General features: G+C 37.8%; 1 protein-coding gene across 3 annotated transcripts in view; it reads left to right on the top strand.

Annotated features, from left to right (window-relative positions):
- ZSWIM7 (zinc finger SWIM-type containing 7) overlaps window positions 1-26863 on the top strand; it is a 91401-nt gene that overhangs the window by 24206 nt on the left and 40332 nt on the right. For all 3 annotated transcript variants that reach the window (XM_075196922.1, XM_075196921.1, XM_075196920.1), the window contains exons 3-4: window positions 5794-5815; window positions 9127-9229. In XM_075196922.1, the coding sequence (XP_075053023.1) occupies window positions 5794-5815; window positions 9127-9229 (125 nt within the window). The remainder of the gene's footprint in view (window positions 1-5793; window positions 5816-9126; window positions 9230-26863) is intronic.

Here is a 26863-nt window from a genome sequence, read left to right as displayed (position 1 = left end):
GTAAGTTCTCTGTACAGCGCTGCGAAATTAGTGGTGCCATATAAACAGAAGATGATATAGTGATCTTTGTTGTTTTTGTTTATTATATTGTGTTCAGTAGCCGCCTTCTTGTTTCTAATTCCTGTCTTTGAATATTTGTAATATTTTTGGCTTGATGTATGCGAAAATAAAAAAAATATTTTTTTTTTATTTATTTATTTATTTTTTTCTAAAGTTTGAGGAAAACTACATTAGGAGATAATGGAGATCACACTGTTCCCGCGTTACACTAGAGGGCTTCAGATGGAAGCAGTCTTGTGTGGCAGAGAAACTGCGTTTCTCATTCCCTCATATGTGTCAGTATTTTCGAATGCTGCGGTTTCTTGGAGAAAAAGTCTTCATAAGTATTTGTGTGACATCCACACATTGGACGCATCTCAGAATAGGGATCTTCAAACTCTAAGGAGAATGCTCCCACAGTGCACACAAGCGCTGATGTGAATGCGGGACGCAAGCTTTGTTCATGGTCTGACCATCATTGACAAGAACACTTATGTTTGTTATGGTGTGTATAGGGTTCAATGTTTTGTGGTGTGTTCAATGGAAAACATGTCGAAATGATGTAACGGCCCAAAAATAACATATGCAAGATCACATTGGTTAAAATTGCACATTTTTTATATTTTCTAACTAACTTTAATTGAAGTACTAATCAAATATGTTTTATCTTAAATCTCAATTTTCTACAAGAGAAAAATGTTTGCTCTTTGCTGCATTAACATATTCTGCAATCAAAATGCTCTTTCAAAGGGATGAAGAGCGATCCTGAGCCATAGAGGGCAATCTCTTACCTTCAAGAGCTTTTAAAATTCTTCAGAATATTGATTTGTATTTCTGAAGCCTTGGAATGTGATTCACCTTAACCTTTTTTGTTATACTATATATACTTAGATGATGTTTGCGCAGCAAAAATATGAACATATTAATGCAGCAATCCCATAATAAGTAAAGTAAAAATTTTATATATTTGTTTTCTTTCTTGGGGGGAATGGTGAGTGTAAGTTGAGTAATGGAATTAATTATGCTGTAAAATGTACATGAGATCATGTGTAATTTTGGTCAGGTCCATGATGTATAGAACATGGGTACATACTGGTATGTTAATTGTCTGTTGACAAAATTAACCCTAGTGTGTGTGTGTGTTAGGGAATTTAGACTGTAAGCTCCAATGGGGCAGGGACTGATGTGAATGAGTTCTCTACATCACTGTGGAATTGGTGATGCTTTATAAATGATGATTGGTAGCTCCTTGCCACAGTCTTTAGCAGTCTTTGTTCACAGCCAATTAACCTACCAGTATGTCTTTGGGTGTTCCAGTTTCCTCCCACATTCCAGAGTATATCCACACAAACTTGGGGAGCACATACAACCTCCGCACAGATAGAGCCTTGATTAGAATCTAACCCATGGACCCCAGCACTATGAGGTGGCAATGCTAACCACTGCCAAAATCTGACAAATGTCCTCTAGTTTAGCTTCCAGGCCATGCTCCTAGGGATGAACATATGAAAGGTCATATGTTTGGGAGAGTGTAAACCACTAGCATAGATGTAGCACTGTTTCAACTAGGATTCTGAGCACACAAACTTACAAAGGGAGAAACTATTCCTTTAGGAATCTTCTTGTATCATGGTTCCTGGTTGCTGTTGCAATGGCCGCATTAAGGAAGAATGGATACATAAAGATGATAAACTTGCAGAAAGCTATGTTGGACCCTTCCGAATTGCTAAATAAAACCTACTTACGGTTACAAATTCCATGTGACGGATGCATTCAACTTTTTACATATCCTTATTGAACCTGGAATATTGATCACCAGTTTGTCCAAAGTCTGCACCACTCAGTCAAATTTAAGGACATCTGGAATATATAGTTGAAGACATAGTGTACAGTCATAGCCAAACGTTTTGAGAAGGACACCTATTATTTTTCACAAAGTCTGCTGCCTCTGTTTTTATGATGGCAATTTGCGTATACTCCAGAATGTCATGAAGTGATCAGATGAATTGCAATTCATTTCAGAGTCCCTCTTTGACATGACAATGAACTTTATCCCCAAAACAACATTTCCACTGCATTTCAGCCCAGCCACAAAAGGACCAGCTGACATCAGGTTAGTCATTCTCTCTTTAACACAGGTGAGAGTGTTGACGAGGATAACCATTTATCGGATCATCAAGAACTTCAAGGAATCCTCAAGAAGCAGATGGACAAATAAAAACCCACAAATTCTGACAAACTCCATGTATTGATTAGGCAAGAATGAGCGGCCATCAGTCAGTACGTGGCCCAGAACTTGATTGACAGCATGCCAGGGCAAATTGAAGAGGTCTTCAAAAAGAAGAGTCAACACTGCAAATATTGACTCTTTGCATAAACTTAATGTAATTGTCAATAAAAGACTTTGACACTTATGAAATGCTTGTAATGTTACTTCAGTATACCATAGCAACATCTGACAAAACGGTCTAAAACACTGAAGCAGCAAACTTTTGGCCATGACTGTACTCTGGGGCCACCACCAATATCGCATGGAGTGTAAAAGTCTCAGTCTGGCTGAAAGATCTTGGGACTCTGCAGCAGATATTCATGTACCCTGTCTTCTTTGCTTATTTTCTCTTCTGCCCTCTAGGCAAATCTGGGGCGCCTGGCAGTTGCCTTGGAAGAAATTGGGTACTATAAGGATCCTTACATGCACATAAGATTAATGTCACAGGATCTTCACTCCACAGAACAGCCTAGACCACCAGATAAATAATGTAATATAAGAGAGGAAGGGGTGCCGTGTTATAGCTGAATGATGCTTTTACGCAAGTTGAACTGTTGATGTTTAGATTTTTCAAAACTGCATGATTCATACACATTGATTGTTAATTTTTCAAATGCCACAATAAATAAAAGATCTCAGTCTGTGCTGTTAAATTTAATGTAGTGTCATTATTGTAAGATAAGTGACTTGTTCTCGATGTGCCTGCCTCGAGTTGCAGATTTAATGTGTGGGGGCGAGTGGATGGAAAACAAAGCAAATTAAAACTTGTTAACATCCGTCCTGTATGTTGCTATATGAAATTTGTCAAGACCTACAGATAATCATTGGTTTTTAATTATAACCGAAGCACCACAATGTTTCCCTTCTATTTCTTCAAGACAGGCTGTTATGTAAATAGTGCTTTATGACATACATTCATCCTAATGGTGATTGGTAGAATAGAAATCCATTTTAGAATATTATAATGCAGATTAGAAAATGTTTGTTTGCAGAATGTGGCAAATGGCCATTAAATCTCAGAGACATATATTGCTATTTTGTATCATTTTCTAGCAATTTGCATAAAGCACAATTTTTGTCCTTGCATTGAAATTGACAACAGGAATTAGAACTTAAGTAAGAACCATGGAATCTCCACTTTTTTAAAGTGAGATGTGCACTCAATAAAATATGCAATGTTGAGAAACACACAGAATACACCTGTTAATTACTATTTAGCTTATGTCATTTATTATGCAGACTTTTAGCATACTTTCCAATAGTTCCGATTCACGTGATACTAAAGTGGCAGGAAGCTGGACTTTGCTGTGCAGTCGGCCTCTGGAGATGTTTCCACTGGTGATGTAGATTTCTGCAAATGTTGGAGGCATGATTATCTGTTTTTTTTTTTTTTGTTTTTTTTTTTTTACTTCAGAATAAAAAAATCAAATTTTGGTAAAAATGTAAGTGTATGCAATACTTGTTTACTTGGCACCCTTGAATAAATAAAATCCTTGTCGCATCATGCAACTTTTTCTCATTGGTCTAATTTACTGAGCTATCACTATCCTCATTTTCTTCTTTTCTGACTTTATGTTCATCATCCTCATGAAATTCTCTGGGAGAATAGGAGAAGCCCAAGGGGAGATAAGATGGTAAATGCAGCCATGGCCCCCTGCTATGTGAGAGGGCAGGGCCTGATGGCGCAAATCACTCAATAAGCTCCGCCATGGTCCGGGAGAGTGCTTACACTTTCGGGTGTAGGAAAGTATGCTCTTTTTAGATTTGATGTGAGTATTTCCAAACATAATAAAATTAACTACTTTACAGGACCTTAAAATATAGGGAAGGACCATTCCTCTAAACAATTTATCTCCTGCTGTGTCCTTGTTGTGGTGAGCTTATCTTTAGCTCCACCTAGTTACTGATCCCATGTTTGTGGTGCAGGATGCTGTTGTGAGTTTTCCATCGCTCACAAATAGTGTGAGAAAGGTAATAAGGAAGTGACCACACTCCTAATGATCAAAAGAAGCTGCTGTTAATCTTCTTATGTTTAAACAGTACCTTTGTTGGTATTGGTAGCACACAAGATTAAAAAATAGTTTAGCAGGTCAACTGGAGGCCTAAATACTTTCTCTGAACCATGAACCTCTATGAAAGTGGCTTGGTATTTAAAAGAGACTATCATGTTCTAGCAAGAGTTTGGTTATTGTTTCCTGATCTTTTGTGACCTGTTTGCAAACGAAGATGTTGAGAGTTGTATACAGTTGTTTGCAATATTTGGTTACTCATGGAAGTTGATTGGGCAACCACTGGTGATGCGAGAGTTCTAGAAAACAACTGGACTTCTGGATCAAGATGAAAGTTGAAACAAGCTACTTGCTATTTCATCATTATGATGAGTAGCATGATCACTTATACCCATCAAGGATATTTAATGTCTACATACAAGGATATGTTTGATCATCCCAGTAACATTACAAAATGTGTGTTTCATTTAACAACATTTGCAGATCAGTTTTTTTTGTTTTCTTTTTTAAGAAATTCTAGATGTTGGTCGCACCATTTTGCAGAGGATGAAAAGAAAAAAGGAAACCATTTATTTAACGGCTAAGATGCCTATATAAACATTAAGCTATGGCATGAGTAAACTTAGTAATGTGTGCAGGGGAGAGGCCTCCAGTTGTGTTAACCAGGAGTAACTCCACTGCACTGTATGTCCCACCTCACTGCTAAATATCAGATTCATAGGAATTCAATTAGAAATTGAAAATATCTTTAAAGTATAAATTTCAAATACAGTAGTTTATCTAAAATACAGTTTAGTGTACTAATAGAATTGTGTGCTTTTTTTCTTTCATTTTCAATCAGACGCATTAATGTGTCTAAACAATTAGAATGGTGTGTGTGTGTATATATGTATGTATGTGTATATTATATTAGACCACACAGCTGGAGCACAGAATGACATGATCTGGCTGGACAAATTGGATGTGTGGCCAAAGTGATCCTGTTTCTTCGCACAGGCTGAGTCCTCTAATAGGAGAAGCCATTTACAGCTATTACCCAGGCAACATATTGACATTGCTGTAATTCAAGAAAAACAGCCAGGTGTTTTGCTTGTCTTTAGTACAATTATATTTAGGGTAAAACCTATTTGATAAAGGTGTTTTACAGATTTACATTTTTACATGCCATTTTATTTATGTTGTATTTTACTTTTTTAGCATGTAGTCATATGGGGGAATTCAATTAGCTTTGCGATTCGCGATCACGTGCAGCTGCGCGTGTAAAGTGACAATATAGTGCTGAAACATTGCGGATTTTCTGTCGCAACCCTATGGGGTGTGCACGGAATCTGCAATGTTGTGGTAACGGGACTTGTACAGCCACGGGTAATTGCGGACCTCAAAGCTAATTGAATATGTCCCATAGAGTGAAAAATTTGTATTGATAGATGACATTGTATTGATTTTCATACCTTTTTTTGTTTGTTTTATTTCCAGTTTCCGATGAACATCTACTAGGGTGAGTGTTTTGCATTGATCTGTTCTACTTACTGGGATGTTTGACACAGAAATTAGCTTTCTGGCTGTAAAATGGATTCTGATCTTTTACCTAACAGATTATAGCTTATATATGTATCTGTTAGTTGTTTTCCCTTTAAATGGAAGGTGTACTATAAAAATGAACTTCAGTTCTCTTACAAAGTATGTTCAGTCTCCACTCGCTATTATGTTTGCTTGTTGCAAAGTATATTTTTCTTTTTTCAAGATAATTATTTGTTCCCCTCAGCTAAATTATTTTTTTAGTCTTCATAATAGGGAAACCTACCAACCTCAAAGGGGGCTATTACCTCCTGATCAATTTTGAGATGACAACACTTACTGCATGTGAACCCCTACTCACCTCTGAAATACCCTAAAAGCATAAAATTATATCTGGAACAGTCCATGGAAGCACAATGCGCCATGGATGGAATCTACGCTCATTCTTCCTCGCACCCTATAGAGGTGTGAGAAAAACTCAGAGGGGATTCCTTACTGTAATGGCCGGCAATGTGCGCTGCCAGATATTGCGGTGATGTCCTGCGGCACATCACCGGCAGTTGCATCTCCCCCTTAGAGTTGTGAATTGGGTCCATTTATTCATTTCCATTGGCCTTGTGTCAAGGTTGGTCAGTAACATTAGTGGTGTGTGAATGCACCTATTAAAACTAACTACAGCTCCTCATAAAGTCTTACTACCACAGCATTATTATTGTAAGGAGCTGAATATGGGTGGATTTATAAAAAATGACAGACACTGAAGAATATAGATAGAATGGACGTCTGACAATTCTTAAAAAAAATGAAAAAAATCTAATGGCACAAAAGTTACTTGCAGCCTATTTGTTGGCTAAGGGCTGCCACTTGCTCCTAGTGAATTGATAGGGTCCATTATCATGAACAACTAGCACCACTGTGTGTAGGTGACGGATATACCAGACAGAAGGGATATAAGATGTTACGTTTGTTACTCTCTCTCAATGTCTTCTAGTGTCATTGTTTTGAATCTATTCTCTTACACTGACCTGAGCGCTCATGGGGACAGGCATTCGTACATGATATATGGATCTGAATTCAGACTAACCGGAAACAAACAAAAATAGTCAATTCATTCAAATTATTTCCACATCCTTAAAAATTGACATCAAATGTCCAATAATTGTGTAAACAGGGCTTTTTAGGCAAATCACACTGAATAAAACTTAATTCCATGTCCCACAAATAGATCTTGGTTCTTTGCGTTATGTAGATCATGAGGATACAGTGTCTGTTGGAAAATATCGCTATATCATGCAAAGTTTTGTCTGTCTCCTTTTTCCTACTATACATTTTAAGCATCCACATTAAAATGTATCACTAGTTTCCTGTATCCAGAAACATCTGGGTCAAAAAACCCTATTGGGATCACCAGCGCTTTTCTTCTTTTTAAAGATGGCAAATTCAGGCAGTAATAGACTCTTAAAGTGGCAACACCTCAAAAGGTGGTCTCCAGCAGTGGCCACACCTCTAGATGGACAAGTGTGTAGCTCCTAAATGTGTATGTGCTTGAGGGGTTATATAAATCTTCTCATACGACTCATGAGAATAAAAATATAAATCAAATATACCTCTGTATTTTCCTAAATTCTGAGGTCGAGCTGTTCTATTCCTGTTATCTGCTTTATTCTCTTTTGGTCTACATGCAAGTACATTTTCTTTTTCTAAATCCGTAACTTTGTCAAACACTTTTTTTTCTTTTCTTTGTTCATGTCATAGTTTCTATTGTTTAATGTTTCTATTAAAGTTTCCCCTGTGCCATAAAGATATCCATATCTGAGCAATTCCTCCTAATCTGTCTCTGTTACCCTCCTTGAATATGTTTTAGCCACTTTTTATAGTGATTTCTGCTGCAGTGAATAAAGCTATTACAGTCTACATGTTTATGACAGTTCATGCAAATTCTTCATTCACAATATAAAATTCCAGATCTAGATATGTAACCTTCTGGTTGCTAATTTGGCTGTAAATTCTAGGTTCTGCTTATTTAAATTGATGTATTTGATGAATCCTCTTAAGGCCTCATCTCTGCCCCCAAAATTATAAGGACATTGTCTAGATATCTGAACTAGCCTTTTAAATATTTACCAAATGTTATCTAATTCCCATTTGGAAAACAAATTTGCAAAGCTGGGGACAAATATTATGCCCATCCCTGTGCCTTTTAATTTTTTCTGCAGTAAAAGTAATTAGAAATAACTAGTCTGTAGAAGTAATTATGTTGTAAAATAAATTGAATTCCTTTAATAATGAAATCAACTTGCAACATGTTAATATCTGCCAATTTTTGCAGAAGAAATCTTAAATGCTTTCAACCTCTCTGTGTTCTGTGCATATATATAGGGATCCCATATTGCATGTTGCCATTTTTCTTGCCTCATCAAATAGTAATTAGTATTTGAAGAACTTGTGTTGTATCTCTTTCATAACTCTTTTGCTTTGTAGCGAAGTGCTGTAAAAAGGATTCTTTATATTGAGACATATTCAAGGTTTTCAACATCATCATTATCAGCTATTTATATAGCACCACTAATTCTGCAACACTGTACAGAGAACTCGCTCACACCAGTGCCTGTCCCATTGGAGCTTACAGTCTAAATTCCTCAACATATCCACACACACCCACACACTAAGGTCCATTTAATAGCAGCCAATTAAGCTTCTAGTAAGTTTTAGGATTGTGGGAGGAAATCTGAACACATAGAGGTTATAGATTGTATCTCAAGTTATCGGTCTTCCCAGGAGATGCGGGATGTCCTTGTGAATTTTTGGGTAAAAAATAAAAACCGGGATTCTTTGAGTTTCAACTCACAAAAAAAAAAATATTCCTCATTTTTCAAAATCACTACATCTTTACCCTCAGTCAAAAGAGTAAACAACTTTCATAGTCTTTAGTAGGGTCACTCTCCAAAGCCTCATAACTATCTACTTATAATAATCTGTCGGCTTCCTCCATGTAATTCTTTTTATTTAGGAGAGCTTCGTTATCAGATGGTTTTATCACCAGATTCCAGTCTTTCTCCAATTCTTCTACTCCTTGCACTTCTTTTTATGAAAGCTTTATATTTTATTCCCTTGCGGGCATTTATTTAAGGACGTCTAGTTGTTGAACACTTTCAATCAGGTTTTTCATGTATCAGAGATAAAATGTCTTGTTGCAAAAATAGGGATCCTAATCTGTGAATTAATCAAGTTCATGCAGGATATGTGCATTACTTTTAATGCTTCCTACTGTTGTATTCACTTTATTTTCAGATTGAAGTTTATATTTGGGCCCACAGCTTTACATGCCCTGGATTTAGTTGATCAGCGTTCAGTAACACATGTGACAAGTCTCAGTGGAAGGAGCACTTTCCAGGCAAGTGTTAGCATTGTAGCCCAGGTACTCTTCAAAGTGTTGTACAATCTTCTCAACCAGTCAGGTAGCCTCGCAAAATGTACTTTATTTTCTGTTAGCATAAGAAAATTGAAATAGAATGCACCTTTATAATATTATTATTGTTATTGTTATTATTATAATTATATAGTTTTATTATATATATTTTTTATTTATAGCATTATAATTTCCCAGTAATAAAAAATGAATGACCTATTAAGTAGGATATTCAGGCTGTACATTTTTGTTTTCGTTACATTTACATTTTTTATTTTTTTTTTATAACAAGTATTAACAACAAAGTAACAAATATCAGAGTAAAAATGTGAAAAATAAGGGAAAAACACAAGGAAAAGGATGGTCAAAGGGATGGAAGAGGATACATATATAAAAAATACCAACATGACCTAGAAATTACTACTTTTGATGACATGAAATGAACAATTATATCAACATTTGTGGGGCGTAAGAAGAATAAAGATAAAAAGATTAAAACTCCCTGGAGGGGTGGTCTAAGGGAGGTTAGCTAGATTTTGTTAAAGCATAATAGTGTTTTTTTTTGTTTTTTTGCGTTTTTTTTTTTGTACGATTTTGGCTGTGAACTGAATTTTATTAGTTAATCCAGGAAGGAGAGGGGTTGTTTTGTTCGAGGCAGCGACCACTCTGGCTGCTGAACGCAAATTACAAACAGTTTATTTAGATTGGAAATTGGTCTGTTTAGTAAAGAGGACCAGCCTAAACTGTGTTTGTAGAACTTGGAAGTAAATAGTTTGTAGTCGTTATTTTTGCTTGTGCATATTGAGTATTTCCGCTCTGTGTCCTCTCCCACTTATTCAAATCTAGGATTTAATTCAGATCCTGTTCCCATTTTATTGTGTGTTCTATTTTTTTATCATTTTGAGAGACCTAAATATATTCATTTTAATTGCTGCAATTGTGTCTATCCATAAAAAATAGTATTTGTTTCATTCCTCTAAATCATTTATTTTTCTGTAGAGGTGAGACGATAACTTTGTCACATGTCAAAGGAAGTGGTGATGGCAATATATAGATGCACAACGCCCTCCTTGGACCATTTAGAGTTAAAAGTCAGGAATAGTAATTTTTCTGTGGGCTGTGACAGACCAACATTGAGAGCCTTTGTTTACCAGGAAATATAAGATTTGTCTGAATATCATTGTGTTCGTAAGGTTTAATAAAATATTATCTGCGAATATTGTTATTTTTCTATAATTTTGCCATTGAGACACAGACTAGATAGCAGGATTCTTCTAAATCTGGGTTGTTCCATTTTCACTTGTGAGAACAACGAGTAAGGGATTAACCTGGGATTGTAAATAAGTTTATATGGCCTTGATTCAGTAAGGAAAGGGCCACAGAAGCAAAAGGCTTCTAATATAAGGAACATAAAGAGTCAAGCAATCAAAGGCCTTTTCTGCATTCAAGGATAGTAATAAATTTAGATAGTAATAAATTTAATAAAGTAAGCTATTTTATTAAAGTTAAACCCAGCGAGTTTTGCCTCTAATGAAATTGTTGTTTTAAATATAGCAGTCACAAAAAGTGGCCATCACAGTCTCCGAATATCGGTGATTTAAACGGATCCGCTGCTTAATACATTTTGAGTTTCAAAAACCCAAAGGTTCAATACAGTATTAATGGCACTATAATGGAACTTAAAGACAGGTAAGAGATGTAACAAAGCAATGAGGAATAAAAGTTCTTGGTTGTATAGGGAGAGGAATCGGTATCAGAAAGAAAGAAGTAATAATACCACTGTATAGGTCATTGATATGGCCTCATCTAGAATACTATGTTCAGTTCTGGAGGCCATATCTTCAGAAGAATATAAATACATTGGAGTCTGTACAAAACAGGGCAACTAAAATGGCGCATGGCCTATAACACAAAACTTAAAACTAAAAGATCTTAATATGTATAGGTTGGAGCAGAGAAGAAAACTGGGGGACATGATATAAACTTTCAAGTACACTTTCAAGGGTTTGAACAAGGTACAGGAGGGAAACATTCTTCTAAGGATGAGAAGTATTAGAACACGAGGACATGTACTGACACTGGAGGGACGTAGGTTCAGAGAAAGTTTGAGGAAATCCTACGTCACAAAAAGGGTAGTGGATAAGTGGAATAGTCTCCCATCAAAGGTAGTAGAAGCAAATACAGTAGAGCAATTTAAACATGATTGGGATAGACCTAAGGATATTCTTACGAAGAATAAAGGATCAAATAAGGTTTGAGGTTACCATAGGTTAAAAATTGGACAGACTAGATTGGCCAAGCGGTTCTTATCTGCCATCAAGTTCTATGTTTCTATACCCCTGGTATTGTCACAAGCTTGTATGTTCGGTATGAAATCCACTTGGCCTGGATTATTCAGGGAAAATGAGCAGGTATTTTTCTATTTGCCAGATTCTTGCTATAGATTGTAAGATCTTTGATAATAGAAATGGATCTTAGCTGGCACATACATTAGGGTCTCAGCCTTCATTATAAATGAGAGTAATTTGGCCTCTAACATTGATTGTGTTATAGGGGTTTCATCAAGAATTAATTAAAAGGTCGTTCTTGTGTGGAATTAGAATGTTTTACAAATGTCTTTTAATATTGATTTGTGAGTCTCTCTGAATCATTAGTGACTGTCAAGACCTTCTCATGATAGACAGAAACACTTAGGCAATACAATTGGCGATATGAAACTTTTGGTAGGGAACTGGAATACAAATATCTCTGTTTTCTCGTGAGTTTTGTGAGGCTTGTAGGGGAAGGAAGTTATCTAAAGGTTTTTACAAATCATTACAACTTTCCTTGGTGTCCTATGAAAGAGGGCCTCTGACAGACCATTCCTTTGAGACAACAGACAGTATACTACAAATATATTAATAGGAGCAAAACATACTTATTGGAAATCGATCAGGTTAGGGCTTGCATGGAAGTATACAGCTTCTAAACAATCAGAAAATCTCCCAGAACCACCAAACCTGTAAAGTCAAGTGGAATGTTAGTGTAATTAGTGTGTGGTGCTTTTCCAGGAAAAATATCTCCCTTAAAAAGGAAAAACTCTTAATATTTATTTATAAACATTTAAACAGAACATGGTAATACTAGAAATTCTAAACTGTGCGGTTGGATCTGGCCATCCATCGGTGAGAAATCTTCAGCATTGTGTAATATGAGTAAAGGAAACAAACAGGACATACATATGAGGAAACACTGAAACATCCCTTTGTGGACAAGACCGTTGTGTCAAAATGATCTAGATCCGCAGGTGTCGATTTCTTTAAGATTGTAGTTTTATATAAATTAAAGGTAACATTCTAGTCAAAGAAGGTATTTGTTTGACTTTGCTTAAAGATATTCGCGGCGACTTTGCCAGCCTAATTTAAAATGGCAATTTATTTAAAGTCAGGTTTTGCCTATAAACACATTGCCGTTTTACATTTTGCTGGCAAAGTCGCTGAATGTCGTCAATTTGCTAGAATCGCAGGTTAATACATTTACTCCCTGGACAGATTCATAAATAGATTATGCCTTTTTTTTTTTCTTACCAGGACAACCCTTTAGCCTTGAAATAAAGGACCATAGGTGTGATGAGCTCATGAAGGATGGATGCCTTCTATACTTGGTGCTGGAAATTGGAATAGGTGTATTAGGTGTTTTTTTAGTTTATCAGATGTAATATATACAGAGATTCTTCTGATGCGAATATCATTGTTTCTGCTGCAATTTTCTTGGCCTTTGGGAGGAATTCAATTCCCCCCATGTACCGCCACGTTAACACTATTACCGTTATTACGGTAAGTTTAACCCGGCTTTCTGCTCGCAGCTTGCCATAATAAGGGTATTTACGCGCACTATTACCGTAATAACGGTAATAGTGCGCAGGCCGCGTTACTTTTTCAAGTAACGCGGCCAATCTTGTGGGTGTGTCTCAGCTATTCCTTCCTGAAAATCAGATGTTGTTATTTTTAGCTACCATTTGAGTGAATTTTATTCTCTTGTAGAAAGTCTGCTTTGGTGAGCTGGTTTTCATCTTTGCTTCAGAGCCTGATGTTATCTAGTGAGATGTTTGATGGGTTTATAAGTATTCTTGCAGCTTTTTGTTCTGTATGTTTCTGTGTTAAGGTGACATTTGAGCTTTGCAAAGTCCTATGTATATATGTTTCTATTTTTTTGTCACTCAAGACACATCTGCCTCTTACTATATGTCTCACATAGAGCGATTTTGGATTATGATGTCATTGTATCAGGAGGTTACTTCGGCCCCTTGAGGACAATTTTGTTAAGAATCCATTAGACCCGGCAAAGGCTCAGGATTATTTTGCAGTTTTTAATCTGTCTTAAATCTGGGTATTGAAAGCTAGAGAGAACCCTGCTAGACTTGGGTGACTTATTCCAGTGGTTGGTACTCATTGTCTGTTGCTCTGTTGTTGAAACCCTTGACTCCGTTGCAAGAGTAAAGCTCTATTCTGGCATATATAAGTGAAGCAGGGTCCACTTGGTTGCATCTCTGCCTCTGTCCGCTTCTATTCCTCTATGCTCATCCACTATACAGTAGGCATAGTTATCCACTGCTTCATCTTTGGTCACTGTGTCTTAATTGTAGAGCAGGGCTTGAGTAAGGGTTCAGGCCGCCCTAGGCAAATGCGCCTTCTCACCTTCCACATCAGGCTAATATGGGTAAAAACTAACTTTGTCCTTAATTTAGTTTTCATTAAAATCAGGACTGTAGAGCAGGGCGAGGCGCGAACGAGCGCTACTGAGGGTTATGATGCGGAGGGGGCTATCACGCCTGTACCTGTCGCCATCCTTGTCTCTCCTACTCGCTTATCCTCCATCTCCTGCCCGAGGATGACTCATTATCTTGGGCCATACCATGGGAATATTAAAACTTTACTACCTCTTTCTTTCATGTTTTCTTTTTACTTTGGAGAACAACTATTCTCTTTTAAAATTGTTTTCAATTTATACCTCTCAAGGTCAAAATTTTGCACCCCCAAAAATGTTATGCCTCCCAACAAGCTTTACGCCCCTATGCTGCAGCCTGGTCAGCCTATTGGTTAGTCAGACCCTGGTGAAAAAACTTCAGCAGCATTCATTCTACTCCTGGGGCACTGGTTGAAAGGAAAGATGGTGCACAGAACCACTTGGTTAGGGTTTATATCTTTATTATTTATTTATTTGTTATATGTTTTAAATATTTTTTTGCCGTTCAGCTGCAACATTGTGGTGCAAGGATCACTCTCCTCATGGGGCTAATATTGGGATGTACAGCACTTATAAACAGATGCCACTGCCCAGTGGTTGTCTGGACTGGGGAATAGGCCAGGAGCTCCAACCTGGGGAGCTGGGATCTTGTACTGTGGGAACCGCCCTGGGGTATTACAGGTAGTTGGTTCTTTTTCAGTGAAAGTTTTGTCTAGGATAGTTCTGGACAGGGCACTTGACAACTGTGTCCTTTCAGCTTGGGTGCTAGACTTCCTTCTCCCGCACTTGGAGAGTGTATATATTCATTTGTAAGTAAGAATAACAGCTACTCTGAATGTGTATCTGCATATTGTATTTATAGTATTGTATTAATACAAATGGAGTCTACCATACACGAGAAGGTAAAAATAAATGCTATAGGTTCCAGTTGATGAGTGGCACACAGTTATACAGTGTTTGCTTGGCTGTACCAAGCTATAGCCCTTCAAATAACCTACCCTCAATTCTGTTGTTATTCTCTTGTCTGGTTTTGTCTCTTATCTTTGCAAACTCTACCACTTCCCAATTCACCAACTATCATTGTACACTGGTTTGTGTGGCCGACTGGCTTTACTTTACTTTACCTTCCCTTTTCTCAATCTAGACAATAGAACAGTAAGGGCTTCTCTACCTTTGTATAATTAGATGTAATTCATTAATCTTCCACTAGTAAACAAAGGTACTTTTGAGGATCACAAACGGAGGGGCAGAGGCAGGTATAATATGTAGGCCCAGGACTAGTGCAGCCACGTGCCCAGGAGCCCGGGCTAGTGCAGCCACGTGCCCAGGAGCCCGGGCTAGTGCAGCCACGTGCCCAGGAGCCCGGGCTAGTGCAGCCACGTGCCCAGGAGCCCGGGCTAGTGCAGCCACGTGCCCAGGAGCCCGGGCTAGTGCAGCCAGGAGCCCGGGCTAGTGCAGCCACGTGCCCGGGCTAGTGCAGCCACGTGCCCAGGAGCCCGGGCTAGTGCAGCCACGTGCCCAGGAGCCCGGGCTAGTGCAGCCACGTGCCCAGGAGCCCGGGCTAGTGCAGCCACGTGCCCAGGAGCCCGGGTTAGTGCAGCCACGTGCCCAGGAGCCCGGGTTAGTGCAGCCACGTGCCCAGGAGTCCGGGCTAGTGCAGCCACGTGCCCAGGAGCCGGGCTAGTGCAGCCACGTGCGCTGAAATAGGAATGGTGCAATAATGTTTTCAGATATATGGCGGATATATTGCTGAATACAATCTGCTCTGTTAGTATTTTGTGGAATAGGTGCTTTTTTGTCTCATCATTTGGCCATACTCCAGGGTTTTGGATTCATTTTTCAAGGACTGTTTTAATACCAGCTGTTGCCATTACACATTATGGGCCTGAACTCCATTTGCGTTTTTTTCTAAATTGGATATAAATTGCATGCATGTACGCCCATATTCATGTTCAAATGGATCTGACTAAACTTTTCTAGAGGAATACAGTTCTAAGTACCCACTTGCCGTATTCAGACAGACACAGTATTCATAGTAGAATACACACAATGCATATGTGTATATAAAGTCCCATCAGAACGTGCAGATCAAAAAAAATTAAATGCATTAACACATGAAAGTTGTTTTTCTTCATTTCCTCCCCCTTCCCCCCATGAAATGCATATATCCGGATGTTATTAAAGCCTGCTGTACATAAAATGTATTTGTACATTACATTTTACTGGATGTTACCACGATTAAGCTTCTTTGAGAAGCGTACGTCGGGATGTGCGAACGTGTTCAGAGAATGTTTCTACTCGTTTAGTTGAAACAATAGAGAATGCAGGATTGTCACTACTGAGTGAGTATATTGCCCCATATGACCAAATACGGTTAAATGAGAGCATGTTACATTGTCAAATAATTGCAAACAAATAGAAACAGCAACTCTCATTGATTTGTGGGTAACAGTAAGCCGTATACTGCTATAATAGTTAGATAATGTTGTTTCATGAAACTAATAGATGATAAATATGTGACTTATAAAACCTATAGTGAATGGAGTAACTTGTATTTACGCATTCTTTATTTGTGAGTTGCATAATAATTAACAGTAGTCAACAATAACAGTTCCAGAGAACTAGCAAAGCAATTCAGCAACATACAATTTTTTTTAATTTTCTTCTACAGAAGAAATATATACAAACACTGAGGGGGTGATGGACAGACAAGGGGATTGTGGGAATGAGGGAGAGGGGTAATAGGAGTAAATAAAGATGCCAACCCCCCCCCCCCCCCCAAAAAAAAAACCCCAACATCTTGCAGTAGGAAATCACTCCAGGATAATTTGGCTTAGTGCCATCTCGGTGTAAAAGTTGTTACTGTGGTGTGAGAGAGGATAATGCACTTATGTGGTAGTTGGCCGTCTCTTTGAGTTTACAGCCACTTGGTTCAGTTGGCTGGAATTTAGAGTTCCGATTACTGGCCAATAGGGTCAGATCCTCCATGGACATATAAAAATTAATGTGTTTGAACCACTCAGACATAGTAGGAGTTGAGGGAGACTTCCAACGAACCGGGATCAGAGACTTTGTTGCATTGTTTAGGTATTTAAGGAGTGATTTTTTTTTATAAGAGGAAATGGGAATGCTGGACAACAACAAGAGCCAGAAACCAGGGTCAGTCATCTGCACCTGTGATCAATTTAGAGAGGTATATTGTTTCGTTCCAATAAGGAAAGATCTTAGGACAGGACCACCAGATGTGGAGTTGAGAACCTACATAAGAGTTACATATCCAACAAAGAGGGGATACCGACGGTAAAAACGTATTTAATAATTCGGGTCATCTGTACCATCGTGTGAAAAATTTGTATTGGGTTTCAACAATAGGGGTGTTTTGTGAACAGGCATGAGTAGCCATGAACACTTTCGACCACTAAACTGGCTCAGTAAGCTCTTGTAGATCTCGATCTCATGAATCTGTGAAACAAGGTTTTTGTGTGAATTTATCCTCAATGAGTAATTTGTAGATTGATGAAACAGTATGTTTGGGTGTGCTTTGGTGAGTACACAGAGTCTCAAAAGGTGTAAGCGGCCTGTTGATCTTAGCTAAAATACCCTTTGTGTGGAGAAGAGTATGGAGTTGTAAATATCTCCAATGTTCATTTGTGGGAAACGATACTTCTGATTTGGAGTGCCCCGAACTCTCTGATGAAACCATCCTTGAGCAGGTAACTTAATCATTGGATACCTCTGAGTCCAAGCAGCAAACTGACTGAACTGAAGTCCAAGTGAGAAGTCCCTGTTGCCCAAAAAGAAAGTCAAGGGGGATATAATTGTGGAGATACTTTGGCTCACCCTAATCTGCTTCCAACAATCTAGTGTGGGCCCAATAGTGGGGTATGTGAGTTTGGGTATAGTCGGGAGCCACGGCATCAGGTGTAGTGGGGTTGGCATTCCCTGACCTTCTATGAAAATCCACTGTTTACTTTTCACTTGTCTTGTCCACGCCCGAACTCCTAGTGACCTTGGTAGTAACACCAGAAGTGTGGAAGCTGTAGGCCTCCTTGATGACTTCGTCTATAGAGTACATCATGCTTGAACCTCGGCCGTCTGCCCCCAGACAAAGTCTCTAATCATTGCAGATTCACAAAAAAAGCACAGGGGCACTCTAATTCGAACCGTCTGTAAAACATATAATATCTTAGGAAGGATAGTAATTTTGATGACATTGATTGCAAATCCTTGCGTGTTTTATCTAAGAGAGAAGTGTAATTCAAACCGAATAATTTAGAGGTGTCGTCCGACAGAGCGATCCCCAAGTAACTTGTATTTAATTAATCAACATGGTGTGACTAATGAAATATCTACAGTGAATGGAGCAATTTGAATTATAATTAGTCAGAGGACGTTGTAATGAAAAGTGCCCAACTTACATTGAAATTCAAGCTTACAATATAAGCCATTATATATCTCATTTGGTAGAGACAATAGAAAAGCAGGATTATCAAGGTTACTGTAGAAAAAATCAGCTGCTCAAACAAATTTAATATAGTAAACTATTTAGAAGGTAAATTATACATTTCTTTAATGGAATGTTGTTAACACAGTTAAAGAGCCTTTAGGACTCCAGTGCCCAAAAAAGAAATCACAATTATATCACTTGCTGAATTTATTAATTTGGACACTGTTGAATAAAGTATAATTTATGTGTTCTATACATCTGATAGACTGTCTTGGCTCGATTAAATCAAGAACATAGAGGATCCTAGGGGGACAATAATCTTTTCTTCCCTAGTTTTTAATTTTCTACACAATTTCCTTACTTTGTTACATTTTTTTTTAAACTCTTTATTTGTTACAAGAGGAAACAGCATGGAAAAGCAAACAACAAGTAAAAATCAACTGTTTTAAGACAACAAGATGTCTCCTCTTATAATAAATTTTTATAGTAGAAGGAAGGGGAGGGAAAGAGACAGGAAACAAAGAGGGATAAGCAGGGGGAGTGGGGAAGGGTGGGGAGAGTTGGGAATGACAGGCACGTATATCACCATACCTATTACAAAGGAGATTATAAGCAACATATCTAGAGATTAACAACCTATGAGATAAATAAGAAAATAAAAAGTAGACGGCAAGACATATGGATCTCTTACCCATGGCGCACGATGACCAACCTGGAGGATCCGGAGACGGCCCAGAGTTTATGTACCATTAGAGGACGAGAGAGCCAAAGGGGGTAAACAGCTACGGCTTTGCTGGAGATACCACGGGACCCAAACCTTGTCAAAGTTGTAGGCTTTATCACGAAGGTAGCATATAATACTCTCCATGCTTGCGATATGCCAGATGTAGTTCCGTAATTCCTGCATAGAGGGAGGGTTAGGATCTTTCCAGTGTTTAGCTATTAGGGATTTGGCAGCAGCCAGTATGTTGGATATCAGCTTATTGGAAGGGGCGCTCTCATCAGGAATAGGGCGAGAGAGAAGGAACGACCAGGGATCCTTAGTGATCTGCTGTTCAGATACGGAGTTAATGAGTGCAAGAACCATGTTCCAATAAGGAATTATACGGGGGCAGGTCCACCATATATGCCTCTCTGACCACATTCCTGCCAACAGCTCGGAGTAGCAGTGGGAAACATTCTAGACAGCCTATCTGGGGTATAGTACCACCTATAGTACAGCTTGTATGCAGTTTCTTTAATAAGTGTGGATATTGAGCTCTTGGCAATCCCCTCTCTGACCTCCTCCCAACAAGACTCATCCGGAGGGGGTCCCAGATCTCTCTCCCATTCACGTTCATGGCGCCCTGGAGTGTCAAAGGATATCTCTATTAGCCAGTTATAAATCCTCAACACCATCCCTTTGGTGAGTGGGGAATGCAAACACATGTACTCAAAGGCAGTGAGGGGCCTAAGAGTGTCGGACCTGGAAGTACTCAAAGAAAAGCGGGCGAAAAGATTCAAACTTATGCTGAAGATCTAAGATAGAGGCCCACGTTCCATTAACCACCAGTTCCGAGACCACACATATCTCTGCACGTTTCCAGAGCTTAAATTGCTGTGGGTGGCCACCAGGGGGGAAATGCAGGTTGCTCCAGAGGGGAGTTAGAGGGGAAAGAAGGGAGGATAGTTTGTGCTTGAGCCGGGACGAGTCCCATAGGGACAAACAAAATTTGAGCGATTGGAGTAAGGAGGCCCCCTGTGGCCTGTCCAGTCTGGAGAGGCCCCATAGGGATGACAAGGAAGGGACTCCCACAAAGTGGGTTTCCAAGTCCACCCATGCTACAGTCCGGTAAGGGACATAAGTAACTGCAACCTGGGTCAGATGGGCCGCCAAGTAATAGTGTTTAACATCTGGAAAGCCTCTTCCTCCCCGGGCCCTGGGCTGTTTAAGTACTGCTACTGAGACTCTAGGGGGCTTGCCATGCCAGACAAATTTGAGGAAAGAAGAATGTAAGTCCGAAACACGGAATCCGGCACCTTTACTTTGTTACATTTTTAATATTTTTCGCAGCAACAATGTACTAGTACCATACATATGGATTTTCTTGTTTTAAATATATGAAACAAAATTCAATATTTAAGTTAACTAAAGATATTTACAGGGTGCAATTTAAACTGAGTCAAAATCCATATTTTGGTGTCTATAATAGTGCCTCCAACTTTAGAACTTTCTTTTCTTGAGTTTGTTATCACTGGGGTTACCATAACGTGTACACTAAAATAAAAATAACCTTCTGTTTAGCCTCCCATCCACAAACCCACTCTAATAGCATTGGTGTGCACAGTTCTATAGGTTCCAACTGTTGGTGCTAGACATGCCACTGGATGGAACTCGATGCACCCATGGGGGGAGCTAGACAGACCCCTGAGTCAGAGCAGAACATGCCCCCGTCAGCATTCTGCCTCGCTACGTGGCACCTAAGTGCTACTTGCCCAATCTCACTTAAATTATTTTTCAAAATTAAGCAAGTATGAAAACAACTAGCATTCTATATTACTAGCTTATCCAGAATAGCATTAATGTTGCCAAGGAAGAGAAGCTGTAACTCGTGTGGGAAAATTTAGTATGCGCCCCTGTGGTCTTTATATGAAGAACGTCCAGATACGGACCAAAAAGTTGCACGCTATGCATTGGATTTAATAAAGTTTATTACTTTTGCTACATTGGTGGTGGTGGTGGTGGTGGTACTGCTGCTTTTTGACTTTCATTTTGACTTTTTGTATAATAGCACACTATGTAGCAAATAATTTAAATGTTGATCCCTTATCTGTTCTCTTTAAATATATATGATGGCTATAAAAGTAAGACATAAGTACTTTAGAAAAAAAGATTCCTGTTGCTTTTACACTGAATTCTTCCATTCATTTGCAAAATATTAAACTGCTAGTTCTGATCTGTTCTCACTGATGGCAATTTAAATGTTTCATCATCTGTCTTTTTAAAGACCCTTGTTTGCACCAAGATGTATTTACAGTTGGCAGAATATTGATAGATATGTCAGCGGTCGACTCTTACTGGAACTTTAGTTTAAACATAGTTGCTAAGTTATGTTGATGACAGAAGCCTGGCTGAGACCTAGACTCTTTATACTAATGTTTGACTTTGAACTAAAGTTAGATGATATCTGTCGGAATCTGGACATGTAATTGTGTATTCATGGTATTAATCGCACCACATCACTCATTCAGTGTATGTACTTACTGAACTGTTAATGTGACACTTTAATAGTACATTGTAGTACATTATAGTGTGACACTTTAATAGTACATTAAATGCGCCTGAATATGAAGTAGAATTTTATATATGTGTAATTATATTTTGTGGGGTATATGTGTTTGTGTTTGTAAGGGGTGAGAAGTAGGGCCATCTTTTGCATTGGGCACGATGGGCAGCTGCCCGCGGGCCCCACGGGCAAGGGAGCCTAATAGGCATGGCTCTTAATGAGAATAAATAATCCTGCAAAAGAAAAAAACCTGCAAAAAAAACCTACAATGGTCACTGAGCAAGTACATCTATCTCTATCTCTATATATCTGTATCTGTATACATCTATATATCTATATCTAGGGGCCCCAGTGCACTCTTTTGCCCGGGGGCCCATAATGTTGTTAAGATGGCCCTGGTGAGAAGTTGAATATGTGATGACATACGGCTTGCACTTCAGGACAGGATTGTGAGAGAGTAGATAGTGGACAGTTTGCAGGGAAAGGGCATCTGTATCACTTACTTTAAAAGGTCTCTTTGTAGAGGGGAGAATTGCAGCGCTGGGATATTGTATCAGTGTCAGATTGGAATGACGCCACACCAGTGTAATTATGATTTGGTAACTATTAGTTTTGATTGGAGTAATCCTTTAACCAGCTGGCAGGGACCAAATCCATTCCTCTGATACATTATTTCCTTGTCTTCCTACATTTGCTTATTTTTTATTATACTGTAGCAATTACTATTGATATACTTTTCCCCCGTAATAGTTTTAAATAAGAATGTGCCTTAAATCACCAAAACCAAATAGATAACTTATTTTCCAAACTCCCTAATCTGCCAAATTACTACTTTTTAAAAAAAAAAAAAAAAAAAAAATATATATATATATATATATATATATATATATATATATATATATATATATATATATATATATATATATATATATATAAATAAATAAATAATTTTTTATTTTTTTTTAAAAGTCAGATGCCGTTTTGGGAGATTTTTTTTTTTTTTTTTTTTTTTTTTTTAAAAAGGATGTTCTCCATTCTAATTTCAATGGAGTGGAGTGCCACAGCATTTTTTTTTTCTTCTCACCTTTTACCAATCACAACAGACCCGTGTGTGACCAGTTGTGACCGGCTTGTGACAAAAGATAGTCCTGTTTTGATCATTTACCGGTGGTCAGCACTAGTATGGGGACTCGTCATTTTTTTTTATTCTCTCTACCCCATTTTATTTTCCATTGGACTATGGTGGTTCAACAAAGATTTTATTTTAGAATTAATAAGGTGGTAAACAAGTGTTTAGGTGTAATTTTACCTTTTGAAAAGTAAAAAAACAATCTCTCATAATAATGTGCAATAAATGATCAATCGACATGTGAAAAATATTGTTTGTTTTTTTTGTTTTAGGAAAAGTAAAACTTAAAACAATACTATACCATGTGAACTATACAAAAGGCATTTATAAGCAAATACAGACCATAATCTCTATTAGCACTCCTCAGCCATAAGGTTTGTAAATCAAAAACATTTTACTATATTTAAATTTAGGCTCCCCTTTATTTCTCTTCTGTCTCCCCTATCTGACATTAGACCAGCCTGGGTGAATGTCCGTATTGAAGAAAGTGATTGGCTGCTGAGCTCCATGGTCTTGGCCCCCAATGCATTTAATCTATGAAAAATAAATTGAATAATATAGTACTTTTTTGAGTCCATTGTTAAATGTTTATATTATGTAAATATCTGTAGATGGATTAAAAGTTTGCATCTAAATCCATGCTGCCATAGACTTGGACCTTTGTGATCATTCCAGGTAGCACTCTAGCACCAGTGTTGTAGAGTCCCTCTATTACATTGTTTATCACCCTCATTATCTGCTTTTTTGCATGGACAAGAGCATGGTAATACATAGCAGCCTGTGTTTTCATCTGAGTTCAGTAGATAGCTGCCAGGCACAAGGAAGTACAGGAGAGGTTGATGAACTAAATTCTCTATTGTACATACTCTACTCCTGCTGTTATCATAACAACTGCAGTAACACACAGTAATATGTTTGTAGAAATGTATATACCCTCCAGACTAGATAATAGTACTGCTTTGATACCCCCAATGCTACTTATAATATTTGATTCATAATAGAACATACAGTCACTGTAGGAGAGTAGTTCTGACTGCCATGGAGTACTAAAATATTTGGGATTATGTAACAATTATATACTATCGCACAAGGAAATTGTCAATGCACCAGAATTCAGCATGCTGTGTTTTATTTTATTTATTCTCTCCAGTCTTTTCTGTACAGGCCTATGCAAACTGCCCATAAATATTGGTAATATGTTTATCATTAAACCCTGTTGATACAGCTTTTCTCCCTTGTTGACTACTTGACCTTTTTGTTGTCCACCCATGTGTCCTATGTAATAAATGGTACATGAGGTATGGGTTTTGGTATTGTATCTAACTTTAAATTATTTTCTTACTTGACCTTCTGTTAGTAACGAAACATTTGAACCCCTCATTAGTCTGTCTTGTTCATAAAAGACACACTGTCCAAGATGCACACATCTGGCACATGAAAAGTGAAATCTGAAGACAGAAAACAATATTATTTTTGGATGCTGGTCGGAAGACTTTCTACGTTTTTTTTTCAGTGCTCAACATTTTTCTCATGGTCTTTTAACAGTAAATGTACAGTTGACTTGTATATACATAAGCATATGCAATGAGGCATATATATATATCTATATATCTATATATCTAACAATGAACCATGCACTCTCTTAAACAAGCAAACAATGTTTTGCTTAAGTTATACTTCTATGCATAGGGCCTGATTCATTATGGAAGGTAAGGCAAAAAATGAGTGCATTTTCTCCTGGACAAAATCATGTTACAAGGCAAAGGGTACAAATTAGTTTATTATTTTGCACATAAGATAAATACTTGTTGTTTTCTCACGTAGCACACAAACACTCTAGCTTTATTTGTACAATGAAAATTAAAGTTGATATAGAACATGACTTACCTCAACTATAAATCTGCCATCACATTTTAAATCTGCCTCCTCCAATGCAAGATGGTTTTGCCAACATGCAAAATTACTCATATATTTTTTTTTTCCTTTTCTTAATGAATCGAACGAATCAGGTTCAGTGTGTTTTCAGATGTAGTCTGTAGTCAGATTGTTGAATCGGTTTTAATTTTTTTTATTACTAGTATTGCTTCTAATAATAACGTGCAAACAAGAATGTCACCTTTTGTCTTTGCAATATCAGTAGTTAGGTTATATTTATATCTTCTGAATAATTACTTAAAACAAGATGTTTAAGACAGGGGGAATTAATTCTCAACAGAGCATATTGTCAGGAGTTCCTTAATCATGCACATGTAAATTAATGGTTCAGTAACTTTAAATATTATGGTTCCCTTTTATTGACAAAGCACCAATATATTCCATAATGCAGTACATGAAGGGTATGATTGTGTAGCTTCAAGAAACATTTATATAGACTTAAATATTATATATATAAATATATGCACTAAATTCATTTTGAAATAAAAATATCAAATTTCAGAATATGGAAATTAAACAATTATACTTCTGTTTGTGGAGCAAGGTGTCAGTGTTTTATGGTATCTATTTTATAATTTTTTTTTTAAATGATACATATGTTAAGAGATGCAATCAGCGGTTATTTAGAGTTGACAAGGACCATGTCGTTGTAGGTGAATATGCCCTAGTGTATAGAAAAAACATGAAATCTGTCTGCGCTTATCACTTAAATAATATAAAGAACTCTGCTATCTTGGAATTGAAAACTATTTACTGAAAATACACATAAACACATCAATAAATATTATCCACAAACTAACATCTGGTATTCCTAAAAGTAATACAAAATCGCATTCAGTGCTATAATGCACTTATTACAATCTATTTATATATTGTGCAGGAACGATGTTCTTAGCGCTTAATTAGCTGTAAGGGGATCTGTCCATCATCCTTAAGGAAATCATAACTTCTGAAGGTGATGTAAATGAGTAGACAGACTATCATTTCCAGCACTACCTGCCGCTGGTACCATGGATATTATTTTGCCATTACACTAATAATACACCTTTAGAGTATTATTGATATATTACCCTCTCTGATGATGAGGCCTCACAGTGAATATTGGGTACTCGGTGGTGTAGTGGCGGACACTTTCCCAATATTATTTTTGAATTATGTCAGAGCCTGGTTTTGTGTGGTGAGGCGATAGGCAGAGTGTTTTGTTTGAAACGTAGGTTTTGGACCTGTGGTTCCCAGGTTGTTGACACCACCATTGTAGTATGTTCTAGGGGCTCTACTTTGGCAAACCTGGTGAGTTAATTTGCAGTAAAAGGAGTGGTTAATGTGTGCTCCGGGATGGCATTGCACACTGTCTCCGCTGTGAAAGATTGTTGGGCACAGAGACTCCTAGATCGACAGGCTCTAAAACCGGGGCAGAGCCTCACCTCTGACATAGGGTATGGGCGCCCTGGATCATGTCCTGCTCTGGCGGTTGGGATCACAACAGACTAATGAAGGCTTTACTGGTCAATTGGAGATGAATATCTGGGGAGAATGCTCGATTATCAGCAGGTTGCACTGTAATTCATGTGGAGCTGGAAAAATAGGTGCTTGGTAAATGCAAAACAAGAAAATTAAAAGGATAAATAACATTAACTTGTAACCCTTTCAGGTATAGGAAATACATACCTGGGTGCAATATCCATTTCACTGTGGCTAAAGAGTGTTGGGTACACCAGTGGTTGTTTTTATCTAATTTCTAAATAGTTTTCTACATGTGCAATATAATGTATTTTATTTATTATTTGGATTTAGTCAGTAGTCGAAACTCGTTGGTCTCCAGTTTTGTGTCTGCTCAGTCTAAGGCTAGTTTTGGCTTTAGACTGTTTCAAGGCAGTGAGTATTTCATTGTTACCTGTGGGAGAGTGCATCCTGCCGCATCCATTTACTATAGTGGGATGAGATAGAAAAATGATGTCTTATCACTGTAGCTGGACTTATGTGTATATTTTATGCCTCCCCACCGCCAATCCCTACTGTTATATTTGGGTATCAGGGCATATTATCCATGGGTTCTTACTGTTACCCTGTGCAGTGAAGATCCAGAGCATAAAATGATGAACGCTAGGGATATTGTG

Source organism: Mixophyes fleayi, chromosome 2, assembly GCF_038048845.1.
Source record: "Mixophyes fleayi isolate aMixFle1 chromosome 2, aMixFle1.hap1, whole genome shotgun sequence".
Taxonomy (NCBI): Eukaryota; Metazoa; Chordata; class Amphibia; order Anura; family Limnodynastidae; genus Mixophyes; species Mixophyes fleayi.
This window is presented reverse-complemented; position numbering and strand designations above follow the sequence as displayed.